At 36.4% G+C, this 21,429-nt stretch overlaps 8 protein-coding genes across 8 annotated transcripts; 2 read left to right on the forward strand and 6 right to left on the reverse strand.

The window, feature by feature from the left end:
- Positions 1 to 264: 264 nt before the first annotated feature.
- Positions 265 to 2,202, forward strand: RNJ42_00981 (uncharacterized protein; the record flags this gene model as incomplete). The annotated part of the gene is made up of 1 exon (XM_071051147.1): positions 265 to 2,202. The coding sequence occupies one exon, from the start codon at positions 265 to 267 to the stop codon at positions 2,200 to 2,202; it is 1,938 nt and encodes a 645-aa protein (XP_070907843.1).
- Positions 2,203 to 3,314: 1,112 nt separating this feature from the next.
- Positions 3,315 to 4,511, forward strand: YHB1 (flavohemoglobin; the record flags this gene model as incomplete). The annotated part of the gene is made up of 1 exon (XM_071051148.1): positions 3,315 to 4,511. The coding sequence occupies one exon, from the start codon at positions 3,315 to 3,317 to the stop codon at positions 4,509 to 4,511; it is 1,197 nt and encodes a 398-aa protein (XP_070907844.1).
- A 550-nt stretch (positions 4,512 to 5,061) lies between these two features.
- MIC26 (Mic26p) lies at positions 5,062 to 5,796 on the reverse strand (the record flags this gene model as incomplete). Its single annotated transcript, XM_071051149.1, has 1 exon — positions 5,062 to 5,796. One exon carries the CDS (start codon positions 5,794 to 5,796, stop codon positions 5,062 to 5,064), a length of 735 nt encoding a protein of 244 aa, XP_070907845.1.
- Positions 5,797 to 6,338: 542 nt separating this feature from the next.
- On the reverse strand, positions 6,339 to 6,641 carry SPG1 (Spg1p; the record flags this gene model as incomplete). Its single annotated transcript, XM_071051150.1, has 1 exon — positions 6,339 to 6,641. One exon carries the CDS (start codon positions 6,639 to 6,641, stop codon positions 6,339 to 6,341), a length of 303 nt encoding a protein of 100 aa, XP_070907846.1.
- A 561-nt stretch (positions 6,642 to 7,202) lies between these two features.
- RNJ42_00985 (uncharacterized protein) lies at positions 7,203 to 9,560 on the reverse strand (the record flags this gene model as incomplete). The annotated part of the gene is made up of 1 exon (XM_071051151.1): positions 7,203 to 9,560. One exon carries the CDS (start codon positions 9,558 to 9,560, stop codon positions 7,203 to 7,205), a length of 2,358 nt encoding a protein of 785 aa, XP_070907847.1.
- A 1,020-nt stretch (positions 9,561 to 10,580) lies between these two features.
- KEL2 (Kel2p) lies at positions 10,581 to 13,736 on the reverse strand (the record flags this gene model as incomplete). Its single annotated transcript, XM_071051152.1, has 1 exon — positions 10,581 to 13,736. One exon carries the CDS (start codon positions 13,734 to 13,736, stop codon positions 10,581 to 10,583), a length of 3,156 nt encoding a protein of 1,051 aa, XP_070907848.1.
- Positions 13,737 to 16,631: 2,895 nt separating this feature from the next.
- PEX21 (Pex21p) lies at positions 16,632 to 17,354 on the reverse strand (the record flags this gene model as incomplete). Its single annotated transcript, XM_071051153.1, has 1 exon — positions 16,632 to 17,354. One exon carries the CDS (start codon positions 17,352 to 17,354, stop codon positions 16,632 to 16,634), a length of 723 nt encoding a protein of 240 aa, XP_070907849.1.
- Positions 17,355 to 18,402: 1,048 nt separating this feature from the next.
- PFK1 (6-phosphofructokinase subunit alpha) lies at positions 18,403 to 21,396 on the reverse strand (the record flags this gene model as incomplete). Its single annotated transcript, XM_071051154.1, has 1 exon — positions 18,403 to 21,396. One exon carries the CDS (start codon positions 21,394 to 21,396, stop codon positions 18,403 to 18,405), a length of 2,994 nt encoding a protein of 997 aa, XP_070907850.1.
- Between the last annotated feature and the right edge of the window lie 33 nt (positions 21,397 to 21,429).

Raw genomic sequence — 21,429 nt, forward strand, 5'->3', positions numbered from 1 at the left:
TATCCCGTGCGGTGTTTTCTGTGGATGATTCGCAAATAAGTAGGAAGTGAAAAAAAAAACCATAAATTAAGACAAAGAAAGCTGTTCTCTATTATTGAAAGGTAAAATGTATCAAGACCTTTTTTACTTATTTTGGACTTGTGGTGGGGGGAGCTGATTAGTAATTCCACAACATCAATTAAATATTAAAAATAAACGGTCTAGGTAAAAGGCCTCTTTTTTCCTTCTACAACTACGGAAACAAATAAAGACACAGTGTAAGATATGTTTGCTGGGTTGAAAATTCTATTTGTATCAGACAATTCTAATATCATAAAGTGGGCCACCGAAGTTGGTAGTCACGGAGACACCAACACTGTTTTATATACTCTCAATGACCCACCTCCGAACGGTCCTTTTGTAACTTTTGACTCTAACTTGGATCAAGTAGCTGAGGATGTCTTAGATTGTAACTCTGTTGATGTGGTGATCTCCGACACCACTGATTTCAGTCAGTATAGCTTATTTGCATTCGAGTATATGATTCCTGTTGTTACATCACAATGGATCACTGATTGTATAACAACTGGTAAACTAGTCAAGATGTTCCAAAGGTATTCACCGGATGTTCGTCATGTATTGAAAGATTCCAGGATATATCTATCACCAGTGTTGGAAGTCAATCCTACGTTAAGGCAATTGTTACAGGACGTGGCTGTCACACTTGGTAGCTGTCTTAGAGATTTTATAAGTGAGAAGACCACACATATAGTAGTTATGTCTCAAGAAGACCCAATCATCCGTGAACTCGAAAGTAACAGTGTACTCAAAACAGCCATGGATCCATCTTTAGAAATAGTAGAGTACCAATGGCTTTTGAAATGTTTTAGAGCCCAGCGTAAACTGGATGCTAATGAGAGCGCATCACAATTCAAATCGACTGGTCAATTGTTCGAATCTATGAGGTTTAATATCGCACCAAATATCATGACAAATCTAGCCATAGAACCATTTCTTGTAGAGTTTATAGAAAGTGAAGGCGGCCAAGTTGTCGAGAAAAAAGATGACACTGTATATTCTATTGGGGACTACAATGACCGGAACGGGCAAGCCAATATAACCTGGCTTTTCCACATGTGGACAATGGGTAACTACACGAGTTTGGGCACCAGAAACAAACTCCTCGGTGGATTTGGTTTCGAGAACGATCATGCCGAAGCCCCCGCCGGAACTATCAGCTATACAGGAATTTGGGGCGAGCTTAGACGGTGGTACATAACTAGAATTATTGAGTGGACAGGCTTCAGTTTTAGTGCCACAAACAATGCGGACGTCCTGATCTCGCTTAGTAAGCCAGATCAGCGCTCCAACCGAAAAAAAATGCAGGAGTTTCAAGGTGCAGTATGTAATCCTCACTTTGTGATCGATGCTCTTGCAAACAACGCGCGCACGGACCCGTCAAATTATCGGAGTTTATCCAAGCGACGTCTCTTCCCTGCGGAAGAGCCGAGTGCAGGTACCCAGCCAAAACGAAGAAATGTTCGAAACGAGCACAGCGGTCAGCCATGTCCCACTCAAATACGAGCAGTCTGTACGAACTGTCTCAAGGACCTTACACAGCGTGATAAACGAGCCCTGCGAGAGCGAGGTGTTCAAATAGTAGATGAGGTTACCCCGCTCGTGAATGCTGTCATCGCCCCCCGCAGAGTGAAGACTGAGAAATTTCTCAAAGCTCTGGCAAAACCGTTACTGTACATCCTGAAACCTTCGTTTGTCGAAGAGCTGCTGGGCCGACCCGAAGGAGAACTAGACATCGACTCCCTAGCGACCCAACACCTCCTGGATGTGCCCCTTTGTGACAGACGTAACCTTTTCCAAGGAGCAGGTATTTATGCTGTGAACCTCGTTAACGATATCCCCGTCGGTACAGATCAGATCAAAGCCATCCTGGAATACTACGGCCTTCACGTACAGGTACTCCCCACACGTTTCTCACTACAGGACCTAACAATAAACGAGGCCACGCTTACTAAAAACCCAGACATCAATAACAAAGACACAGAACAGTATATCCTCGTAGCCCACAGACGTTCACAAGTCCACCGACTATCAAAATTGGTAAAGGAACAAACATCCCTCGTTGTCCAATGGGATTGGATCGTCCACTGTATTTTCACAGGTCAGGTCTCAAGAACCGCTAAAACCGAAGGCATACTCTCTTAAAAATAGAAACAGTGCCCTGTGTTCGTCAACAGCCCCACGGTCTTAACCTCGATATTCCTATATTTTTTTTTTTAATTTCCCCGGGCCAAATTTGTCTTTTGACATCTTCGTTTAATAAATATTTCTTTCTACTATCTATTCTGTGCAAATGAAATTGTCTCTCCGTGAAACCTCAACGCAAATCCCAAAAAAAAAGTGATACTAACGCTTCTTCTATACTTTTAATTGTTTTGCTTTTTTGACGTTTTAGTTTTATCCCTCGCCCCTTTAAAACCACGCACCAATATATTTTGTTAGCCCCCCCCTTCCTCCCACCGAATCCCGCTTTTTTTTTTTCTTTCTTTCTTTGTTCTATCAACATCTTTTTGCACTCACGTCAGCATCAGAATTTCCAAATTTGGAAATACGTAAGCTTACTAAATTGTAAAAAAGACTTTTAAAATACAAAAAAAACGAGTGAATAAAGAAAAAAAGAAAGAAATATACCAACAAACTCGGTGGGCTTATCGGATAACTATATAGCAAGTAGTTGTACTTTCTGCGACTCAATAGACCAAAAAAAAAAAGGAGTGCATAGAAACAGTAGTACATATAGTCAACAATGGGTTAACAACGGCAGATAAAAAAACACTGAAAGGGCTCAAGATTACATTACATCGAGGGTTTCACTGAATCTACTACCCGTTAACTGCGTGGGACATGCTTAGTAAGCCCTAATATCAATGGGAAAAGCCTGTATTTTTTGAGATTATCCATTTATGTGCTTTTCGGGAATAAGCAATTAATCTATAATTATTAACAACAGTGGATCAACAACGAGCTATAGGTAAAATGGACTATCTCAAAAGAAAAAAACCAACTGCTAACTTCAAAAAGTTGAAACTAATAGACAAAGAATAACAATAATAATAAAAAAAGAAACATAACAATCACATTACTATAACAAAAAGATTAATAATAATAATGAATAATAATAAAAAAAAAAGTATAAAAAGAGCTGGAATAAATGTATTTACAATATATCTTCCCTTTCTTATCTCTTAAAAATATAGAAAAATAATACTCATCAATAGAAAAAAACAACAACATTCTATAATCACCCTATATAAAACATGCTATCCGAACAAACCCGTACTATTATCAAGGCTACCGTTCCAGTATTGGAAAAGCAAGGTACTCAAATTACCAAGTGTTTCTACGGTCACATGTTGACTGAACACGAGGAATTGTTGAACATCTTTAACAGAACTAACCAAAAGATTGGTGCTCAACCAACTGCTTTGGCTACCACTGTCTTGGCTGCTGCTAAGCACATTGACAACTTGGGTGCTTTGTTGCCTCACGTTGAACAAATCGGTCACAAGCACAGAGCTTTGCAAATTCTACCAGAACATTACCCAATTGTCGGTAAGTATTTGTTGCTAGCCATCAAGGAAGTCTTGGGTGATGCTGCCACTCCAGATATCATCAACGCTTGGGGTGAAGCTTACCAAGAGATCGCTGACATCTTCATCACTGTCGAAGCTAAGATGTACAAGGAAGCCGCTTGGCAATCATGGAAGACCTTCACTGTCGCTGACAAGCAAAAGGTCTCTGCTGACATCTACGAATTCACTGTTAAGCCAACTACCGAATCCGGTCTAGATCTATCCAAGCTAAAGATCATCCCAGGTCAATACATTACAGTCAACACTCACCCAATAAGACAAGATAACCAATACGATGCTTTGCGTCACTACTCTATCTGCTCTGCTGATACCAAGGATGGTTTGAAGTTTGCCGTCAAGTTGGAAACTGCTGAAAACAATCCAAACGGTTTGGTCTCTGAATTCTTGCACATGGATGTTAAGGTTGGTGACGTTCTAAAGTTGTCCGCTCCAGCCGGTGACTTCGCTCAAGACCAAAAGTTGGTTAAGCAAAACGAAGTCCCATTGGTCTTATTGTCTGCTGGTGTCGGTGTTACTCCAATTGTCTCCATGTTGGAGTACCAAATCAACCAAAACCCAAACAGACCAATTGTCTGGATCCAAACCTCCACCAATGAATCTACCTTGGCTTTCAAGGACCAAGTTCCAAAGCTATTGCAAAAGGCTAAGGATGCTAAGTCTCACATTGTATACACTGACAGCCAACCACGTATCGACGACAAGTTCTTGAAGGAGTACATTCCTCACCACTCTGATGTGTACATCTGTGGTTCTCTAGGTTTCATGCAAGCTATGATTGACCACTTCGCCGTCTTGGAACACGACAACGACTTGATCCACTACGAACCATTCGGTCCAAAGATGTCTACTGTCAAGGTCTAATCTGAGTGCCAAAAAAAAAATAAAAAAATTTTTAAATTATAAATTTTGAATTCTTGTGGATATAATTTCAAAGGGTTTTAATTTATTCTTATTCTGTGTCATAGTTTCTCTTTATTCCAATATTGTTTTTCTCTAGGAAATGCTTTTGAGTTTATCATGATAGAGACGTTTACTAAAGAGATGACAATTATTTGGATGTTTTATTAAAAATAGTTAATATTTTGCTGTATTTTTTTTTTTAAGAAAAAAAAAAGATTCAGATTTTTATGATGTTTATGAAAGTAAATATAATATATATACATACTACGTTATTATTTTAATCATTTTTTAAATGTTTATTTTTATTTACCTTTTAATCATACTACTCCCAGTACCAGTCAAGCTACCATATATCAGAACAAAATATGTGGAATTATACAGAACTAGCCATTATATTGAGAATAAAAGGAATATATGTCAGTCATATTATTTGATACTTACAGTTACAAAAACTTAAAAATGATATGGTAAAGATAGATGCCGTACTTGAAGCGAAGCTTATAGACGATTATTAAATATTCTTTTTGCCTATTTCCTTCTCTACGTTAAGACCCGTCCAATCTTGAACTACATTTTGTGCCTTGTCCAAACTCTTATTCACAGATTTGTAGCTTCTGGAGCAGAAATCAACACTACGATAGAACCCGGAAAGGATACGATTGTAAATTCTATCTTGTTGAGCCGTAAATGCAGGGAAATTCTTCTTCTCTATATCATGGCATAGTTTCTTAACATTAGTAAAAGTTCCGGGTAGAACAAATGCAAGACATGTAGTACCTAAGATCAAAGGTGCTGTTAACCTATAAAGGATATTCTTATTTCTAGTTAAAACAGAACCACTCATAAATGCCACCGCAGTATAGGTTAGACCAGGTATAAATTCTTCCTTTTTCTCAGCACGAAGACCAGCAACAGTGCTGGTAATTCTATACTCATTATCATAATATTTTTTAGATGCTCTTTCAACCTTTTCAGTTGCCTTATCTATCTTGCTAGCTATCCTTGTTCTATTCCTCTCAAAAAATTTTACCATGTATGGAGGGTTGCGTACAGAAATACCATCAACCAACTCGTTATCACCAATAAGTTTGACAAACTTCCTAGATAGTTTGCCAGTAACATCTTTACCTTCTCTAACAGGCTCACCTACAGCTTCTTTGGCCTGCGATGATGGAACTATTTCTCCCTCTGGGGGTACCACTTGTTCTTTGACTAAATCAACTTCACGGTAAAAGTCGACACCCATGATGCAATATATTTAATTCACTATTGATTTAGTTCCTTGTATTTCCAATTGCTTATACAAGGAGACAATAATCGTCCTGGGTCCGTAAAATATATAATATCCATTTACTCTTGTTTTCATTAGAACCAACAGTCTTCGTTTCTCCGTCCCCTCGTCGCGCGCAATCATCGGATGTGCTAAAAAATATGAAAAGTGACCAATGATAATTAAAAAAAAATATATATATATATGTTAATAAAGAATAATGCTTAGTGCTATTTTAAAAACTAGATAGATTTATTTAGTGAATATTATAACTGATATATATAGCGATCTGGGAACAGGTTGTAAGCAAAGAAAAAATATGAAGAAAACAAACCTAATAATCCTACTGATCCTGCAGCAAAGATTTATCTTTTAACCCATCATAAAATTAAAAATATGCCAAAAAACAAAAATAATAATAACGTTTAGTTATCATCACCTATAAAATACTCTAATAGAGAAAAGTAATGGATGTATGCAACTGGAAACAAAATACAAAAAGTAAAAAAAAAATAACGCTACACTATAGATGAGAACACCTGATATGTTAATTCTTCATCTAAGTCATAATTTTTGGCATCTTTCCACATAGCTTCGAAAGTTAGATGTTTCCTCCTTGGTTTTTCCTCCTTTACAGGCTCATTTGTGATATTTTCTTCCACTTGATCCAATATAGATTTGTTATAATGAGGTAATGTGACTCCCCTTCTATAGACAGTGGGTACCATAGCAGCACATATCAGTGCTGTTAATAAATATTTAAACTGAGGCTGTTTAGCTGCCTTTTGGGCTTCTGAATATACTCTTGGATTGATCTGCATTATTGTGTAATAGTTTACTTTGTTAAGTTATATTAAAGTGCGTTTTTGCAGAAGTATTTCTGACTGAAAAAACATGAAATAAAATACAGAGATATTTCTCTGATAATAATATGTACTTTATATATGAAATTAAACAGATGAATACTATATTAATCAATTTAATATCGAATATGGGACGGCTGTAATAATGTCGTTAATATGTTAGTATCTATGATATTGCTATGACGTTATCAAATAAAGGGTACTATTAATCCCCTTACCAGTTAAACATCCGTACAGATCTTTAGCAGACCAAAAATGAGAATCTACCCTTAAAAAAAAAAAAAAATTAAGCATTCTTAACGGCGTATAAATAAGAACAATGACTGGGTAGCTCCAGTATTATATAACAAGCCCATTGTAGTCTCTTATGGATATAGGATTTTGATATTTGATATTATTTAGTATAAAAATTTATATTTCATAATAATGGGCATTAAATGATCATAAAAGTAAGCGAGGATTAATTAATATTAATAGATTGATTAGTTTTAATTTTAGTAGCAATTCTTTTTTTTTTTTTTACCAGAACACCTTCTTGAACATTGAGCCGATGGATTTCTTCTCTGAGGTAGATTTTTTATCTGAGCTCTTTGATTTTTTCTTATCAGAGCTGGAGGACTTCTTCTTCCTGCTGAATTTGGATCCCACATTGCTCGAAGTGGAGCTAGACATGCTTGTTTCGTAACTCTTTGCCTTTTTTAAGGTCCCATCCTTACTCTTGCTAGATCGCGTAAAACCAGAATTCGATGAATGTGATGGAGGGGTCAGGAATGTTGGTCCACCAGAGGATTTTATCTTTCTAATTCCGGAATTGTTTTGAGTATTCTGGTATATTTTTGACTTTTCAGTATTTACACTCTCTGTATCTGAAGATCTTACTGAATCAACCATAGATTTAATTTTGTACATTCCGCTATCTCCCAAGTACAATCGAGAACCACGTCTTGAACCACGTGCACTTCCGGTAGGTGTCAATCTCTTACCATCAATATCAAAGATCATTGCAGTCCTTTCTGAGAGTAATTGTCTTGTTGGTCTTGGCATTATATATCCCATAGTTTCAAAGTCATCATATTTTTTCTTATTGGCACCTGAAGTGAGAGTACCACCAAATGACGCTACAGATTCTGCCTCACTATCGGAGGCTTGAACGGGATCTATGGCTGCATCAGATCCATGTTCATATGGATTGTGGATAGTTCGTTTGACAACACCAGATAGCCATTTAAGTCGATTATTAAGATCAATAGGTTCCTTTTCTGTATCTAGAATGTTGATGTTACTCTGTGTCTCCGCTTCTAAATATTCTTTATCCAGTAAGGCAGGATCAATAAATTCAAAAGGTATAATAAATGTAGGCATGCTATAATGTTTCATTACAAAAAATGGTAGCTTAACATTACCGTTTCTAAATTTGATTTGCAAGTTAGTGCTTACTGTGCTGATTATTTGAAAGTTTGGGGCATAGACGGCAGCTGCTCTAGTGATGGCATCTTTTGTCGAATCTGATTTTACTATCTCCACCGTTAGTTTAATTACCTTATCCTTCAATCTATTAGAATAGTATTTCAGAAGAGACCTACATGTCTCTTTTGCTTGATCCCTTATAGCCTCCTCCCTAAAACCTAGTGTTTGAGGTGTAACAGTATCGAGGTCTGCAGAAGGAGTACTCGAAAGTGTATGACTTTCTGAAAAAAAAGAACCAGATCTATCAGAGCTCATTCTTTTCAACTTTGATCTCTTCTTATCTTCATTACACATTTGTTCCAGTTTTTTTTCAAACTCTGGGATTCTGGTAACGACTACTAGGTGATCACCATCTTTGGCAACATTTTCTATGTACCAATCCACACTTGACCACGTATAACGTCTACCCGACATAAAACACATAACAGTTCTATAGTCTAACGTATGCTCTTTTTCCCTACATGGAACATGTTTTCTCATTTTTTTCATAAAACTGGCATATTGTGAATGTTGTATATTCATCGACATCGATTTATAAGTAATAATAGGTCTGGTAGGGTATATAGCAGCTAGTGACTCTAGCATTAGATTTGCATTATTATTTTGTTTCTTAGAGTCTGTGAAGAACACCGGCATTTGAGTTCCAAAGTCGAAATTGTCCATTTGACTTGAAACCGCAGTTGATCTGCTCTGCGAATTATAGAAATCTTCCAACTGAGCCAATTCTGCATCAGTCATACCAGCAAACGACTTAGCCCTTTTCTTTTCTTCAGGTGGGGGAAGATCTGAGGTTCCTACTTTGAGCTTATTTCCCTCGATCCTATCTTCCAGTTCGTTCAGGTTAGAGAATGCATTTTGTGTGTACCCCTTAATAGAACCAGAATTTGTTTGAGTATTATGTTCTGTAATTTTCTTGATGTGTTTTTCCAACTGTGTGTCCACCTCACTGATGTCTATGTCTTCTATGTCCCATGGTTCATCAACAGCAATAGCCTTATGTTTCAGTATCTTCTGATTTGGTGGAGGAGGCAACCTAGGTGCAATTGAGGAATGATGAGTTCTTACGAAGGGAGAGGCACTTCTGCTCCGCGTATGACTGGTAAAGTCTCTCCCTCTAGGTGTGAGATGCATAGAATCGAGTTTACCACTGACATAACCTGTATCTAGTTCCATAGTCTGAGGTTTTATGGGAGTCGTAGCACCGCTGCCTACCGAACTTCCAACAGATTTCTGCGCAATACCTTGATTCTTATATATTGGGTTATATTGAGGTGGCACCTTGATGAAATGGTTGTAAAAACCAATGTGTTGACTAGTCTCCCTTATAATCTTCGCCTGATCATCAATAATAGAAGGTGCTAAATCATCAAATGATATGTGCTTCACATAATTAGTTTCAAAAGCAGTCATATTTTGGTCGATCTAATTTCAATTGAGCGTGTTCCTTTTATATTAGTAGTTAATTCTTCTATTTTTCGTATTTCGTATCACCTCCCTCCTCTAAAAATATTATAAGAATGTCCTTTGTTATATGGCAACGCAAATTTCTTATCCACTTTTATTTTTTTGTTTTGATGTCCTTTTCTTCCCGAGTGCCAATTAATTCTATTTAAATCTGCATTAACAAAATGAAGCTATATCTATTGTGGAGTTCATATTGATCACAATCAATAATATAATGTAATGTCATAATGGAGGGAGAGTATGTAACATCAACGAACTGTAATAACAAAAAGAAAGTACAAAGGGAATCACATAATGCACACGAGGTGGGACGTACAGGTACTCCCCTTTTTTTGTGGGCCCCCACGCAACTTAAACCCGGCTCTCGAAACAAATCTCGCAGCCGGCAGACGAAAGAAAAAAAAAACAACCAGAAATATTCAATAATCATTATTAAAACTACCACCAATGGGATTCGAATGGGAGATTATTGTCAAGATGACTCAATTTTTAGCTCATGATTAAAATGGGTGGTAATATAACTAATATGGCAGTTCTAATATGATAACTCTAAGTCATTAATAAAGAACTTATATTTACACATATCTATTCGATACTTTCTTCTTTTTTTTTTTTGTAAACACACAAGTTTGAATGAAAAAATATTATATTAATATAAGTTTAAGTAAAATTACATAGAACTGAATTTGAATAAGGACAAAAGAATAAATGTAACAAAATAAATTGGTAATAATTGTAATTAGATGATGAAAGTTGATCCACTTTAAATACTGCCACATTGGGAAGAACTGTTATAAAGGAATGAATGGCATGTTGTGGGTAAAAAAAAAAAAAATAAAAATAAACAAAAAATAATAATACAGCAAAAAATCAGACCATTTTTGTTAATATAAGGTAATGAGTTTCTCTTTTTTTGTTTCTTTTCTTAGAGAAATAAAAAACAATAATTTTAGAGGAAAAAGAATATTAAAATATTCTTTCCGTTTTATTACGTTCATTTTCGTAATATAGTTCATCTAAGGCATCAACAGCTAATTCGCTACTATCCTGGGTTAGTATGTCAAGTTGTCTCGTTAGTTCATCCATAACTTGCTTGTGCTTCTCAGATTGTACGATTCTGGTCTTTCTTCTAACTGAGTTCCGTTTCTTCTTCTTTCTATCAGGAGATTTCCTAGGCGTCACAGGTAACTCGGCAACGATTTCTTCTGCTTCAAGAGGTTCATCGCGAGTAGAACTAGGATCTTGATGCGTTTTACTTTCTAACTTCGGAGTAGTAGGATAAAAAGCAGCTGGATATTCAGAAACATGTTTAGCTTCTTCAATACCATCCTTGTCTTTCAGAGTTTCATTTGAATTATTGAACATTTGTGTTTGCGTTTGCTTCATTTCATCAACACAGTTAATCTCTAACGCTTCATGGAAAACTTCTGATTGAGAATCATCAGTCGATTCTGATACACTACGCGAGAATTTCAAGTAACCATCGAGGGCCTCCTTATTTTTCTGCAGGGATTTCGACCTTTCTGATAACTTCCCAGCTTGTGTTTGATATTTATTGCTCTCGATAGTAGCAGCAGAGGTGTCAACTACTACATCGCTGTTCAATAATAAATTCAATTTTTTGATCTTATCGCGTAGTGATTTCTTTTCATTTTCCAAAGCATCACATTTCTCTTTGAGCTCTTTGATATGTCCAGCACGATCAGGGGAGTCAGCTTGAGTGTCCTTAATATGGGTAATTTGATACTTTAATTGTCTTATTCTATCATTTGCAGATACGTCATTGGCATTTTCCATGGCCCTTAGTTCGTTTAAGTCATTTTTCAACTGTTCAACAGTATCATCAGAGACATGGATTGATTGTCTTAAGTCCTCCAGTGTTTCGTTTGCATCGTTTTGTAAGTTTTGGTTGATTTGGATCACACCACTTGGAAAACTGTGATATGGGTTTGTGATGAAAGGATTTTTTGTATTTCCAGATTCAACAACAGATTCTTCCGAATTTGGAGCAGAGTTGTTTCCCAAGTTACTTATCGAGAGTGAATCCTCGAATACTGAATCATGCTCAAAAGTAGCAGAATTTCCAGAAATATCAGAATTCAAAGCACTACGTGGATCAGATTCTATTGATATTTCTGGGGATTGAACTTCATTCTGTTCATTCTGCTCACTGCTATCCTGTTTTCCTTTAAAGGTTTCCAGAAGTTCGTTGCTTGTATATGTAATCTTCCCTGATGGAGTGTGTGGTAGGCTCGATTCCCTGTTACTAGTGGAAAGGAGTCTATTTAACTGACGAACCTGCTGTAGATATGGTGTTAAAATCTCAGGTTCCTTACCTGGAGAAGAAAGAGGTTGTACAAACGATGAAACCGGTCTAATAGGTGTAGCTTCTAGTGATACAGCTTTATCTACTGAGAACACACCAGGACAATAATCGTTTAAATTTGATAAATCTAGTGTATAAACTGCAACACCATGTCCATGGTCAACTTCACTAACTTGCGAAGTTGTTTTATCACTAGCAATATAGTCATTTTTATCACCACCAACAATGAGTAATTTTCTATTCTGCATTAGTGTCATAGAGTGCCCAGAACGTGGCAAAGGTTCGTGTTCGTAACCTTCAAAAGATGGCAGTTTGTACCACTTAAGGGTCTGAAGGTTTAAGAAATATAGATCGTTCTGATATTCATCATCCTCTGTCTTACCTCCGAATATACACATTAAATTGTGAAATATTGTAGCTGAATGTTCCTGCATAGGTCTCGGTTTTGCCCCAGTTGTAGGTACGTGCTTCCATTCATTTTCGTCAGGGAAATAGATATAGAGTTCATTCATTAACTCACCTCTCGAGGAACCTCCAAAAACCCATAGTTTGTAGTCATATGACACCATTGTGTGGTTAGTCAACGGAGGAGGGTTGTTACCCTTTGGACGTAAGAAATCCCAGCGAGAATGTGGATTTCTAAAGTCGGCAAGATCATACATGGCCAAGTCATTGAAGTAGTTGTCATCTAGCTGACCACCAAACAGGTATAGTTTCGCTTGTCTAGTGCTCGTAGCAATTACGCTTATCTGATGACCGTATCTACCTAATGGTCTGGTTCCTATTGGACAAGGGATTGTCCATTTATGAGAGTCAACATTGAAAAGATAGATGTCGTCATCTAGCAATCCATCAGTAGTTAACTTATGAGTGTCACCACCAAAAACAACAAGTGCATTACCACAGAGCGTTGCAGCATGACCCACCCTTGGAGGAGGTGTATTTATACTTAAGTCAACAACTCTGGTTGAAAACTTTGTACAGTCATTATTTGCCTGTAAAGACCAAGTATCTCCGTATACTAATTGCCCATGTAAGCCTCCCATAACGAACATTTCATTCTCCGAAGTGGCGTATGTTGAGGCTATATGTCTATATCGTGGGAAAGGAGAACTCATTAGTCGAATTCTTTCCCACGGTGAATCATTTGACTCATCAATTACTTCTTGGAGTTTTGTAAGTGCTGACTCTCTAAAAGAAGATCTTACTTGAATGTCTGAACTGTCAAGAGAAACGATACGATTCTTTTCATTTTTCTCAAGCTCTTTTTCTTTTTCTTCTTCTAATTTAGCAACTAATAAGGATATTCTTCGGCTACTACGCCGACGAGCCTCTATAATAGATTTCTCAGCTTGACTATACCGCTTGTTACGTCTTGGAATTATAGTGGAATTAGAATTACTAACAAATATTGGTGATGAGGGTGGTCTAGTAGTATTGGATTTGAGACCATTAGATGTATTATTTTCACTTATTGGTACCCTTCTAATTACCTTAACAGTAGAATTTGGCGGTGTTGGATATTTACTAGAAGTTGGAGGCACTTCAGATATTCTTAGTCTTGAAGCTGAAGTGGATTTCTTCTTGCTCGGGACCAATGATCTGGTTGATTTTTTCTTACTATCTGTACTTGGCCTGCCAATTTTAGTTTTACTTTCAAAGCTTGCCTTGCTGGCTCTCTTATTATTATTTGTTTTGCTGCTCAATGAGCCAACAGGAATCTTCTTGGATTTTCTTTTTTCTTCATCCTTGGGATTCTTTTTCCTCATGAACCTGGCTACTGAAAACAATGCCATTTTGAGTGACTTAATTTAACTGTTTTTTTCTTAATTTTAGTTCTTAATTCTTTATTAAATTAATAAAATAAAAAAACTTTACCAATGATAGTAGGGAAGGGAGAAATTGAAAGTGAAGTTAAAGGAAAATACTAAAATACTGGGCCAGTATTATTTTAGAGCAGAAGCTAGTATTTCAATTATAGTTATATGTTTTTCGTATTGATATTTTTTAGTTCTTTTTTTATAGCCGGTGATCTTCTGTAATTATTCAAATTTGGACTTCTAAAAAAAGATAACTAGGATGAAATGAATGAACAGAAAAAAATATTATTAAGGAGTTTTCCTTCCTGTGATGAGCAGTTATATATTAAGTGCTAATAAAGATAATTTGATACCGACAATTTTTTTTTTCTTTAAAAAAGGACAACCAATATATTAGAGCTTGATTTTAGTAATCTAGTAATAATTAACAAACTTGTACGGTAATATTACTGTGCTGGTCCCTAAATTCTTTCTTCCAGAATTGGTAAAAAATTAGTTGAAATTTTAAAAAGGGAAATAAATTCAGCACAAAATGAATCACAACACTCTAGGTAAATCTTTTTTAACCCTTGATTGAATTTAGAGGAAATGCAAGTATTGTCCGAACTCCTGTACCCTATAGTTTCTGCAATCTTAAACAGAAATGAGATGGGAAGAAATCTTATTTTAATTTGAAAATCAATTATATTTTTTTTTTCTCCGCCTTCTCTTCTCAGGAATGATGCTGGATCACACTGATTGCTTTTCTTTCTCACACACGCACTCTTATGATGCTAGTAATCTTAAAACGGAAAAGATATTGGTCAGTAATCTTTTCGCTGGGGACAATTTGAGCTGTTGTTATTTTTTGTTATGGAGATGGATTCTCGTCCTTAAAGGTAACGTGTCAACTTTAATTCTAAGCTGGTTGTTTTATGTTTTTATCTTTTTTTTTTTTTGATTTTATCTGATTCTCTTTTGTAATCATGAGTATTTTTTTTTTTCCTTTTACATTTTTTTCCTTCTAATACCTTGTTTATAAATGATTAATGACAGCACATCAACAAAAGCAAAAAAATTTCTATATACAAAGGTACAAAGAGGAGGAGTAGTAAGGACAATAAACATGTACACATCATCGTTTAATTTTATTATTAGAATTTGTTTACTAAGTTTCTTTTTTATCTTTACTCTTGGGCTCTTTGGGTCTATTTTTCTTCTTGTTATTGTTGTTGCCTACAATATCCCACTCCTTTAGGATGTTGATGATTCTTTATACCCATTCGGATTTATTTCCTGTACATCGGTTCTACTGTAACAACTAAAAAAAGAAAATTATACTTTACTTTCGAGGTGGAAAAGAATACATAAAATGTTCTGCGTGCACGAATTCTTCCATACATTTCACTTTTTTTTTAATATGACGTGGCCTGTTTGTTTACATTTTCATTTTCATTTTTTTCTTAAAGTTACACGAACATCGCAGCTAGATGTGCAGTTTACTTTTTCTTATTTACTTCCTTTTCCCGTTACCCCTAACGAACTCCGTACGGGGAACTCTCCGTTGTATTTTCTCGGTAAGTGAAAGAAGTGAAGAAATAAACAAAAACCCAACAATTAAACGGCCTCATCTGATTCGCGTTCCTTCCAAAAAAAATAATAAAATAAAAAAAAGCAATTATTTAAAGAGAAGGAAAACAAAAGGAGGGGAGAGATGTGGGTCCTACGGTTGTTTCATTCAGTCGTAGGATAACTTCAATACATCTGGTTTTTAGTTTGTACACTGTTTTGTTCAGGAAAGTATAGAAAGATGGGAAAAAAAATGAAAACTGCCTTCGATGCTTCATCTGCTTTCCTATTTTTTAACATCTTTATCTGGAGCAATGTGGAGTGGTTTGTTTATAACCTTTTTGTACTGTATCTATACAATGGTCCACAGAATATCTTGTGGGTAAACAGAAAAATGGCGTATGTCTTTGATTTTTTTGAACTGAAAATTCTCTATTTGTTTTTCTTTTTCTAGCAAAAAAAAAAAAATAATAGGATACCGTGTTATTAAACTGTTGTACGGCACACACAATGGGCAAAGAAAACAATTACAATGATTTACGTTTTGTTTAAAATTACTCAGAAAGATACGTACAATGAGATCTTAATTGAATATGAATATATTTCTCTCATGTCCACTTGGCTGCACTTATTTGTATTTAATGGGTAAAAAGGATTTATATCAAGAAGAGCAACTGAAGATAATTAGGAAAAAAGGTGTTTTCTTATGACTTTTTAACAAAAATTATTAGATGTATCTATCGTAATTGTAAGAACCTACTTTATGTATATGTTAAAGCCAGGATCGGGGTTATGTACAACGACTTTACAGTAGATTCTTGTTCAAATGCGTTAATAGAAATTTGCTATTGGCTCCTATTAGAAGAAAAACACATTTTTGATTTCTTACATCGGCTATTTTTAAATTTTCAAATCAATTATCTCATACCGTAAAATACAATTCAACATTTCCTTTAGGAAAGAGTTAAACAAATATGGCTAGACAACGATAAATTCGTGACCTTGGCTAAACTATTATTAGAAAGATTACAATAACGTCTAAAATAATAAACAGAAAACAAAAACAATAACAAAAACAAAAATAAAATATAAAAATAAGATCAAATATAAAAATAAATAAAAGGAAATGCAATGAATAAAAAAAAGCTGATGTTGAAGGTGATGTAGTTTATGCAGACTAACTTCTACGTTGCCATAATACATAAATGATATCGATAATATTCTAAATCAAAGGAAGATATAATGAAGAAGGTACAATATTTTTAACTTTTTTTGCAGTAAACAAAAAAAAAAAAAAAGAAAAGAAAGAGTAAATTCTACATATTATTCAATGACATAGTTACTATTATCTGTGTATTTTACTGAGGCTTTGCCATCACTAACCTTCTGCATTAGTTGGAAGAATTTAGATCGTTTTAGACTATTGTTCGATTCGCTTTGTTCACATACTTTGACAAAATTTTGTGCACTCTCCTGAAACTCTAATTGTTCCTTTGATATGTTCTCCTCTATTTCTTCGAGTTGTTGTTCTTGATCTATTAATTCGAACTCATGCTCAAAAGCCATGTCAGCGATTTTTGGATCGTCACGTGATTTTTCAGTAGTGTTTTCATGCAGATGTCTTGATATATAGGGCATCGATCTAACATTCCTCAGATTACCAACACCAACATTAATATGCGAAGATCCCGATTGACTTCGCGTTTCGTATTGCTTATATAATGATTTGTAAGTGTCACTAAACTCAAGTGGGTCGCGAACCTTCATTGATGAGAACTCTGAAATCCAATCATCATTCTCCCTCCCTTTGGATTTTACTACACCTGAAGTTAATGCAGAGTTTGTGATCCTGGTAGCCCTATTATTAGCTGGACTATTAATACTCAAAAATTTTGTCTCCACAGTTTGAACATTTGAAGGTCGGTCATGTATATTGTTGCTACCACCACGATGTTTGTAAACTCGCCTTTGTTGAGGGTCGAGTAGAGTAACCTTTCTGTTGTTCACAATACGTTGTATTGGATCATTCGCACAATATTGACTCATTATGTTTTTGTTTCGTTTTTGTTTATGTAAATACTAGCTTCCTTTTCTTGAATAAAATACTGTTTGACTCCTTCATGTAAGACCTAAGAAAATAAACTCAATTTTATATCTTATTCTCAGAACTAATATGTCAATGGAATAAATCTACTTTTTATGAATTAAATTAGCTAGGAATTCATAAAACTTTTAAAGAAACTCCAACTTATTATTTTCGATGAGTCTCAACAACTAACGCCGCCCAGTTGCGATGCCTTCAAATACACCCGTTTGCTCGAAGAAGCGATATTTTTTCCATTTCATCTCATTTTCAGTTAATTTTTCAATACTTGTCGCAATCCTAATGGCCGCAACTTGACTGTTCTACAATCAACTCTAAGACCATACTCGGACATTATTTTTGTTGCTCCGAAAGAGCGGAAGTCAAGGATATCACTACATACTACTATCTCATGACTAGATTAATATTCAAATGACCCTAACAACTGAAAAAACGAGTCAAGGGTCCAATAAAAAGTGATCTTAGCTATATTGCAGATTATTTCTTTTCTTTTTTTATAGTTTTTGATATATTTTATCTTTAATAAAATTTATTATACATTCGTTGATGGCAAAAAAAATTGGTATTTTAAAAAATAATACTGGTTTATCTAAATATCGTACAGAAAATAAGTTTATAAAAATGTTTTCTTAAAGTCTTCAAAAAAGTTCTTAGCGTCAAAAAAGCACATATACGTAGCAAAAAATAAAATTAGCGTAAAACAACTGTTAAAACAAGTTAAATATTCTTCTACTTTTAAGCAATGCAATTTCTGCTTTAAGAACTGAATCATACAATATGAAATATAGATTTCCCTATCTTAGGAAAAGGAAAATCATGAATGGGAAATTTATCCATATTGGTGGGAAATGGTGTTTCTTTATTTGGAATTAATAAAAAAAATATGAGGAAAAAATACAGTAAAAGATACTAAAATGAAATTAAAATGATATCATGTAAGGTTTGTATAACGTTTCGTCTTCAAATTAAGTTGTAAGATCATAAATCACATTAAGCATGAGTAATACCAGAGGTCTTGGCAGCTCTAGTAGCAGCAACCTCGGCTCTCAATCTTAATCTACCAGACAAGACATTACTGATCTCGTTGAATTCAGTCCAGTGGACTTCTTGACCCTTTCTCAATTCGATGTTAGTTTCATTTTCCCATAGGTTGGCAATTGGCTTGAAGGTGATGTGAGAACCATTGACACAGATGATTGCAGCGGAATCATCCTCGTGTTCAACAGTTGGGACCTTGACACCGTTGTGGTCAAACTTGAATCTCAAAACCTTAGCATCCTTGTCCAAAGCAGTGGCCTTGTTTCTTTGGTTCCATTGTTCAATGAACTTAATACACTTAACAGCATATCTGGAAGCCATGACACGATCCTTAGAGGATGGAGCACCACCTTGTTGGGCATGACCTGGCATAGCAGTTCTGACACCGAATCTACCGTTACTGGATTCAGAGATGATATCAGCAATCAATTCGGTGCTGTAGATGCTAGAAGCTTGTTCGTTTCTAACCAACAATTTACCATTTCTGTTTTCACCCTTATCATGCTTGAAGTTTTCCTTCAACAAAGACAAATCTTCTCTGATAGACTTCAAGGAAATTTGATCTTCTGGAGTGTAAACGGAAACAGCACCTGTAATCAAACCAGTGAAAGAGGCAATGTAACCAGAGTGACCACCTTGAACTTCAACAACGAAAACTCTCTTTCTGGTAGCAGAAGCAGATTGCTTAATGTCGTCAGTGTAGTTAACCAAAGCGTTCAAACAAGTGTCTACACCCAAGGAGTACTCGGTACCTGGGACATTGTTAGAAATGGTACATGGCAACAAAACCATTGGAATGTTGAAGACTGGGTATTGTTCTCTGCTGTCACGTAGTTGCTTTAAGGACTTGAAACCTTCGAAACCACCTAGAATGATCAAACCGTCAAGCTTGTTCTTTTGGAAGTAGTATGCGATGGTACCCATGTCTTCGGCGGCAACAGATCTGTTGGTACCAATTTCAGAACCACCCATGTTGTGCCAGTTTTCGACATCAATCCATGAAAGCTCGTTAACCTCACCAGTTTGGATCAAACCACTGAAACCGTTCATGATAGCGTAAGGCTTGTGACCGTGAGACAAACAGTAAAGTGTAGCGGCACGAGTAGCTGCATTCAAAGCTGCAGATGGAGCACCGACATGAACAATACCGATGTTCAATCTTTCAGTGACAGGTAGAACCTCAGAACCGTCATCCTTAACTGTTGTAGACAAGAAGTTGTCGTACAGTTCGATGAATTCGGTGTCTCTCATTGAGATAGCCTTGTCGAAGTCCTTGTTTTCGATAGCAGTAGCAACAGATTGTGTCAACTTAACAGATTCCACAAGGGGCATTCTAATAATCTTGTTTTCAAGGATACCAATTAAAGGAGATGGGGTATCTGGGGTCATTTCCAAAACAGCCTTGACAGCATCAACACCTTGTAGAGTTGCCAACCATCTGTCGTGGGCGACAGCAGTACCACCTCTTTGGACGTGACCAAGAATAGTAACCTTAGTATCTAGACCCATGTCGACAAGAACATCCTTAACGTCATCGGCAGTAATTGGGTTCAATTGATCATCAAGAGCACCTTCAGCGACAATGATGGTGTTGTTTCTTCTACCCTTGTCTCTGTGTCTTTGACAGACTTCCTTTAAGTCTTCTTGCCATTTACCTTGAGGAGAGGCTCTTTCAGGGATAAAGATATAATCGGCACCTGTGGCGATACCAGCCATCAAAGCCAACCAACCACAATGTCTACCCATAACTTCGACAACGAAGGCTCTGGAATGAGATTTAGCGGTAGCATCGATGTAGTCAACCATTTCACAGATTCTTTCTAGGGCGGAGTAAGCACCGATGGTAGAGTCAGTACCAGCCATATCGTTATCAATGGAACCAACCAAACCGACGATGGTCAAGTTTCTGAATGGAGCGACTTGTTCGGCGGTGAAAGTGCCGTCCTTAACCAAATCTTCAACCAAAGATGGCCATTCGTGTCTAAACAAATCAGCACCGGTCAATGAACCGTCACCACCACAGACGATTAAAGCATCGATACCTTGAGAAATCAAGTTACCGGCAGCTCTCTTACGACCTTCACGCTTCTTGAATTCCATGGAACGAGCGGTACCAATTAGAGTACCACCTTCACTCAACCAACCTCTAACATCTTCCCATTTCATTTGCTTTAGGTACTTACCACCCTGTAGCAAACCTTCGTAACCTTCGTAAACAGCGAAAACATCACAACCGTAGTGGATACCGGTACGGACGACAGCACGAACAGCGGCGTTCATACCTGGAGAGTCACCACCGGAGGTCATAACTGCAATTTTCTTCTTCTTTTGGCCTTGAGCACCACTTTGTAGACTTTGCTTCAGTTGGTCGACAGCTTCAGAACTTTGAGAAGCGGTAATGTCATCCTTTTGGCCTTGTGGCTTCAAGAAAGCATCCATTGTAGTTGGTTGCTCGTCCAAAGGAGAAGCGTAGTTAGTGAAGGAAACGACGTTACCCATTGGGTCCTTCATGTAGTACAAGTTTGGAGTCTCCTTCTTGACCTTGTCACCAAAAGTCTCAGCAATCTTCTCTAGATCAGCGGAGAAGTAGGCCATGTGAGAGGTTTCTGAAGTACCGTAAACGTCCTTCAATGGTTCGTGCATAACTAGACGAACCTTCAAGAAAGCACCTTGACTTTGGTTCTTGTTAGAGGCTTCTTGTTGTGGGACACGGAACCCTAAGAAATCGGTCTCACTCAACTTGAAGGATTCCAACCAGACTTCTCTTAGAGAGTCCTCGGAAGTACCAGAGGCCAAGACCACATTTTCACCGTGCTTGAACTTGTTGAAATCCTTGATAGTAGAGAAACCTAGACTGTGGTAGAAACGAACAATTTCCTTGAAAAGATCTTCATTAGCAGTGGCAATAGCTCTGAAAGCCACACCATAGCAGTTTTCCTGATGCATTGTGTTCTTATTATGTTATTTTTATTTTTTTTT

Source organism: Nakaseomyces bracarensis (genome assembly GCF_045282275.1).
Source record: "Nakaseomyces bracarensis strain CBM3 chromosome Unknown Scaff5_0, whole genome shotgun sequence".
NCBI classification, from domain to species: domain Eukaryota; kingdom Fungi; phylum Ascomycota; class Saccharomycetes; order Saccharomycetales; family Saccharomycetaceae; genus Nakaseomyces; species Nakaseomyces bracarensis.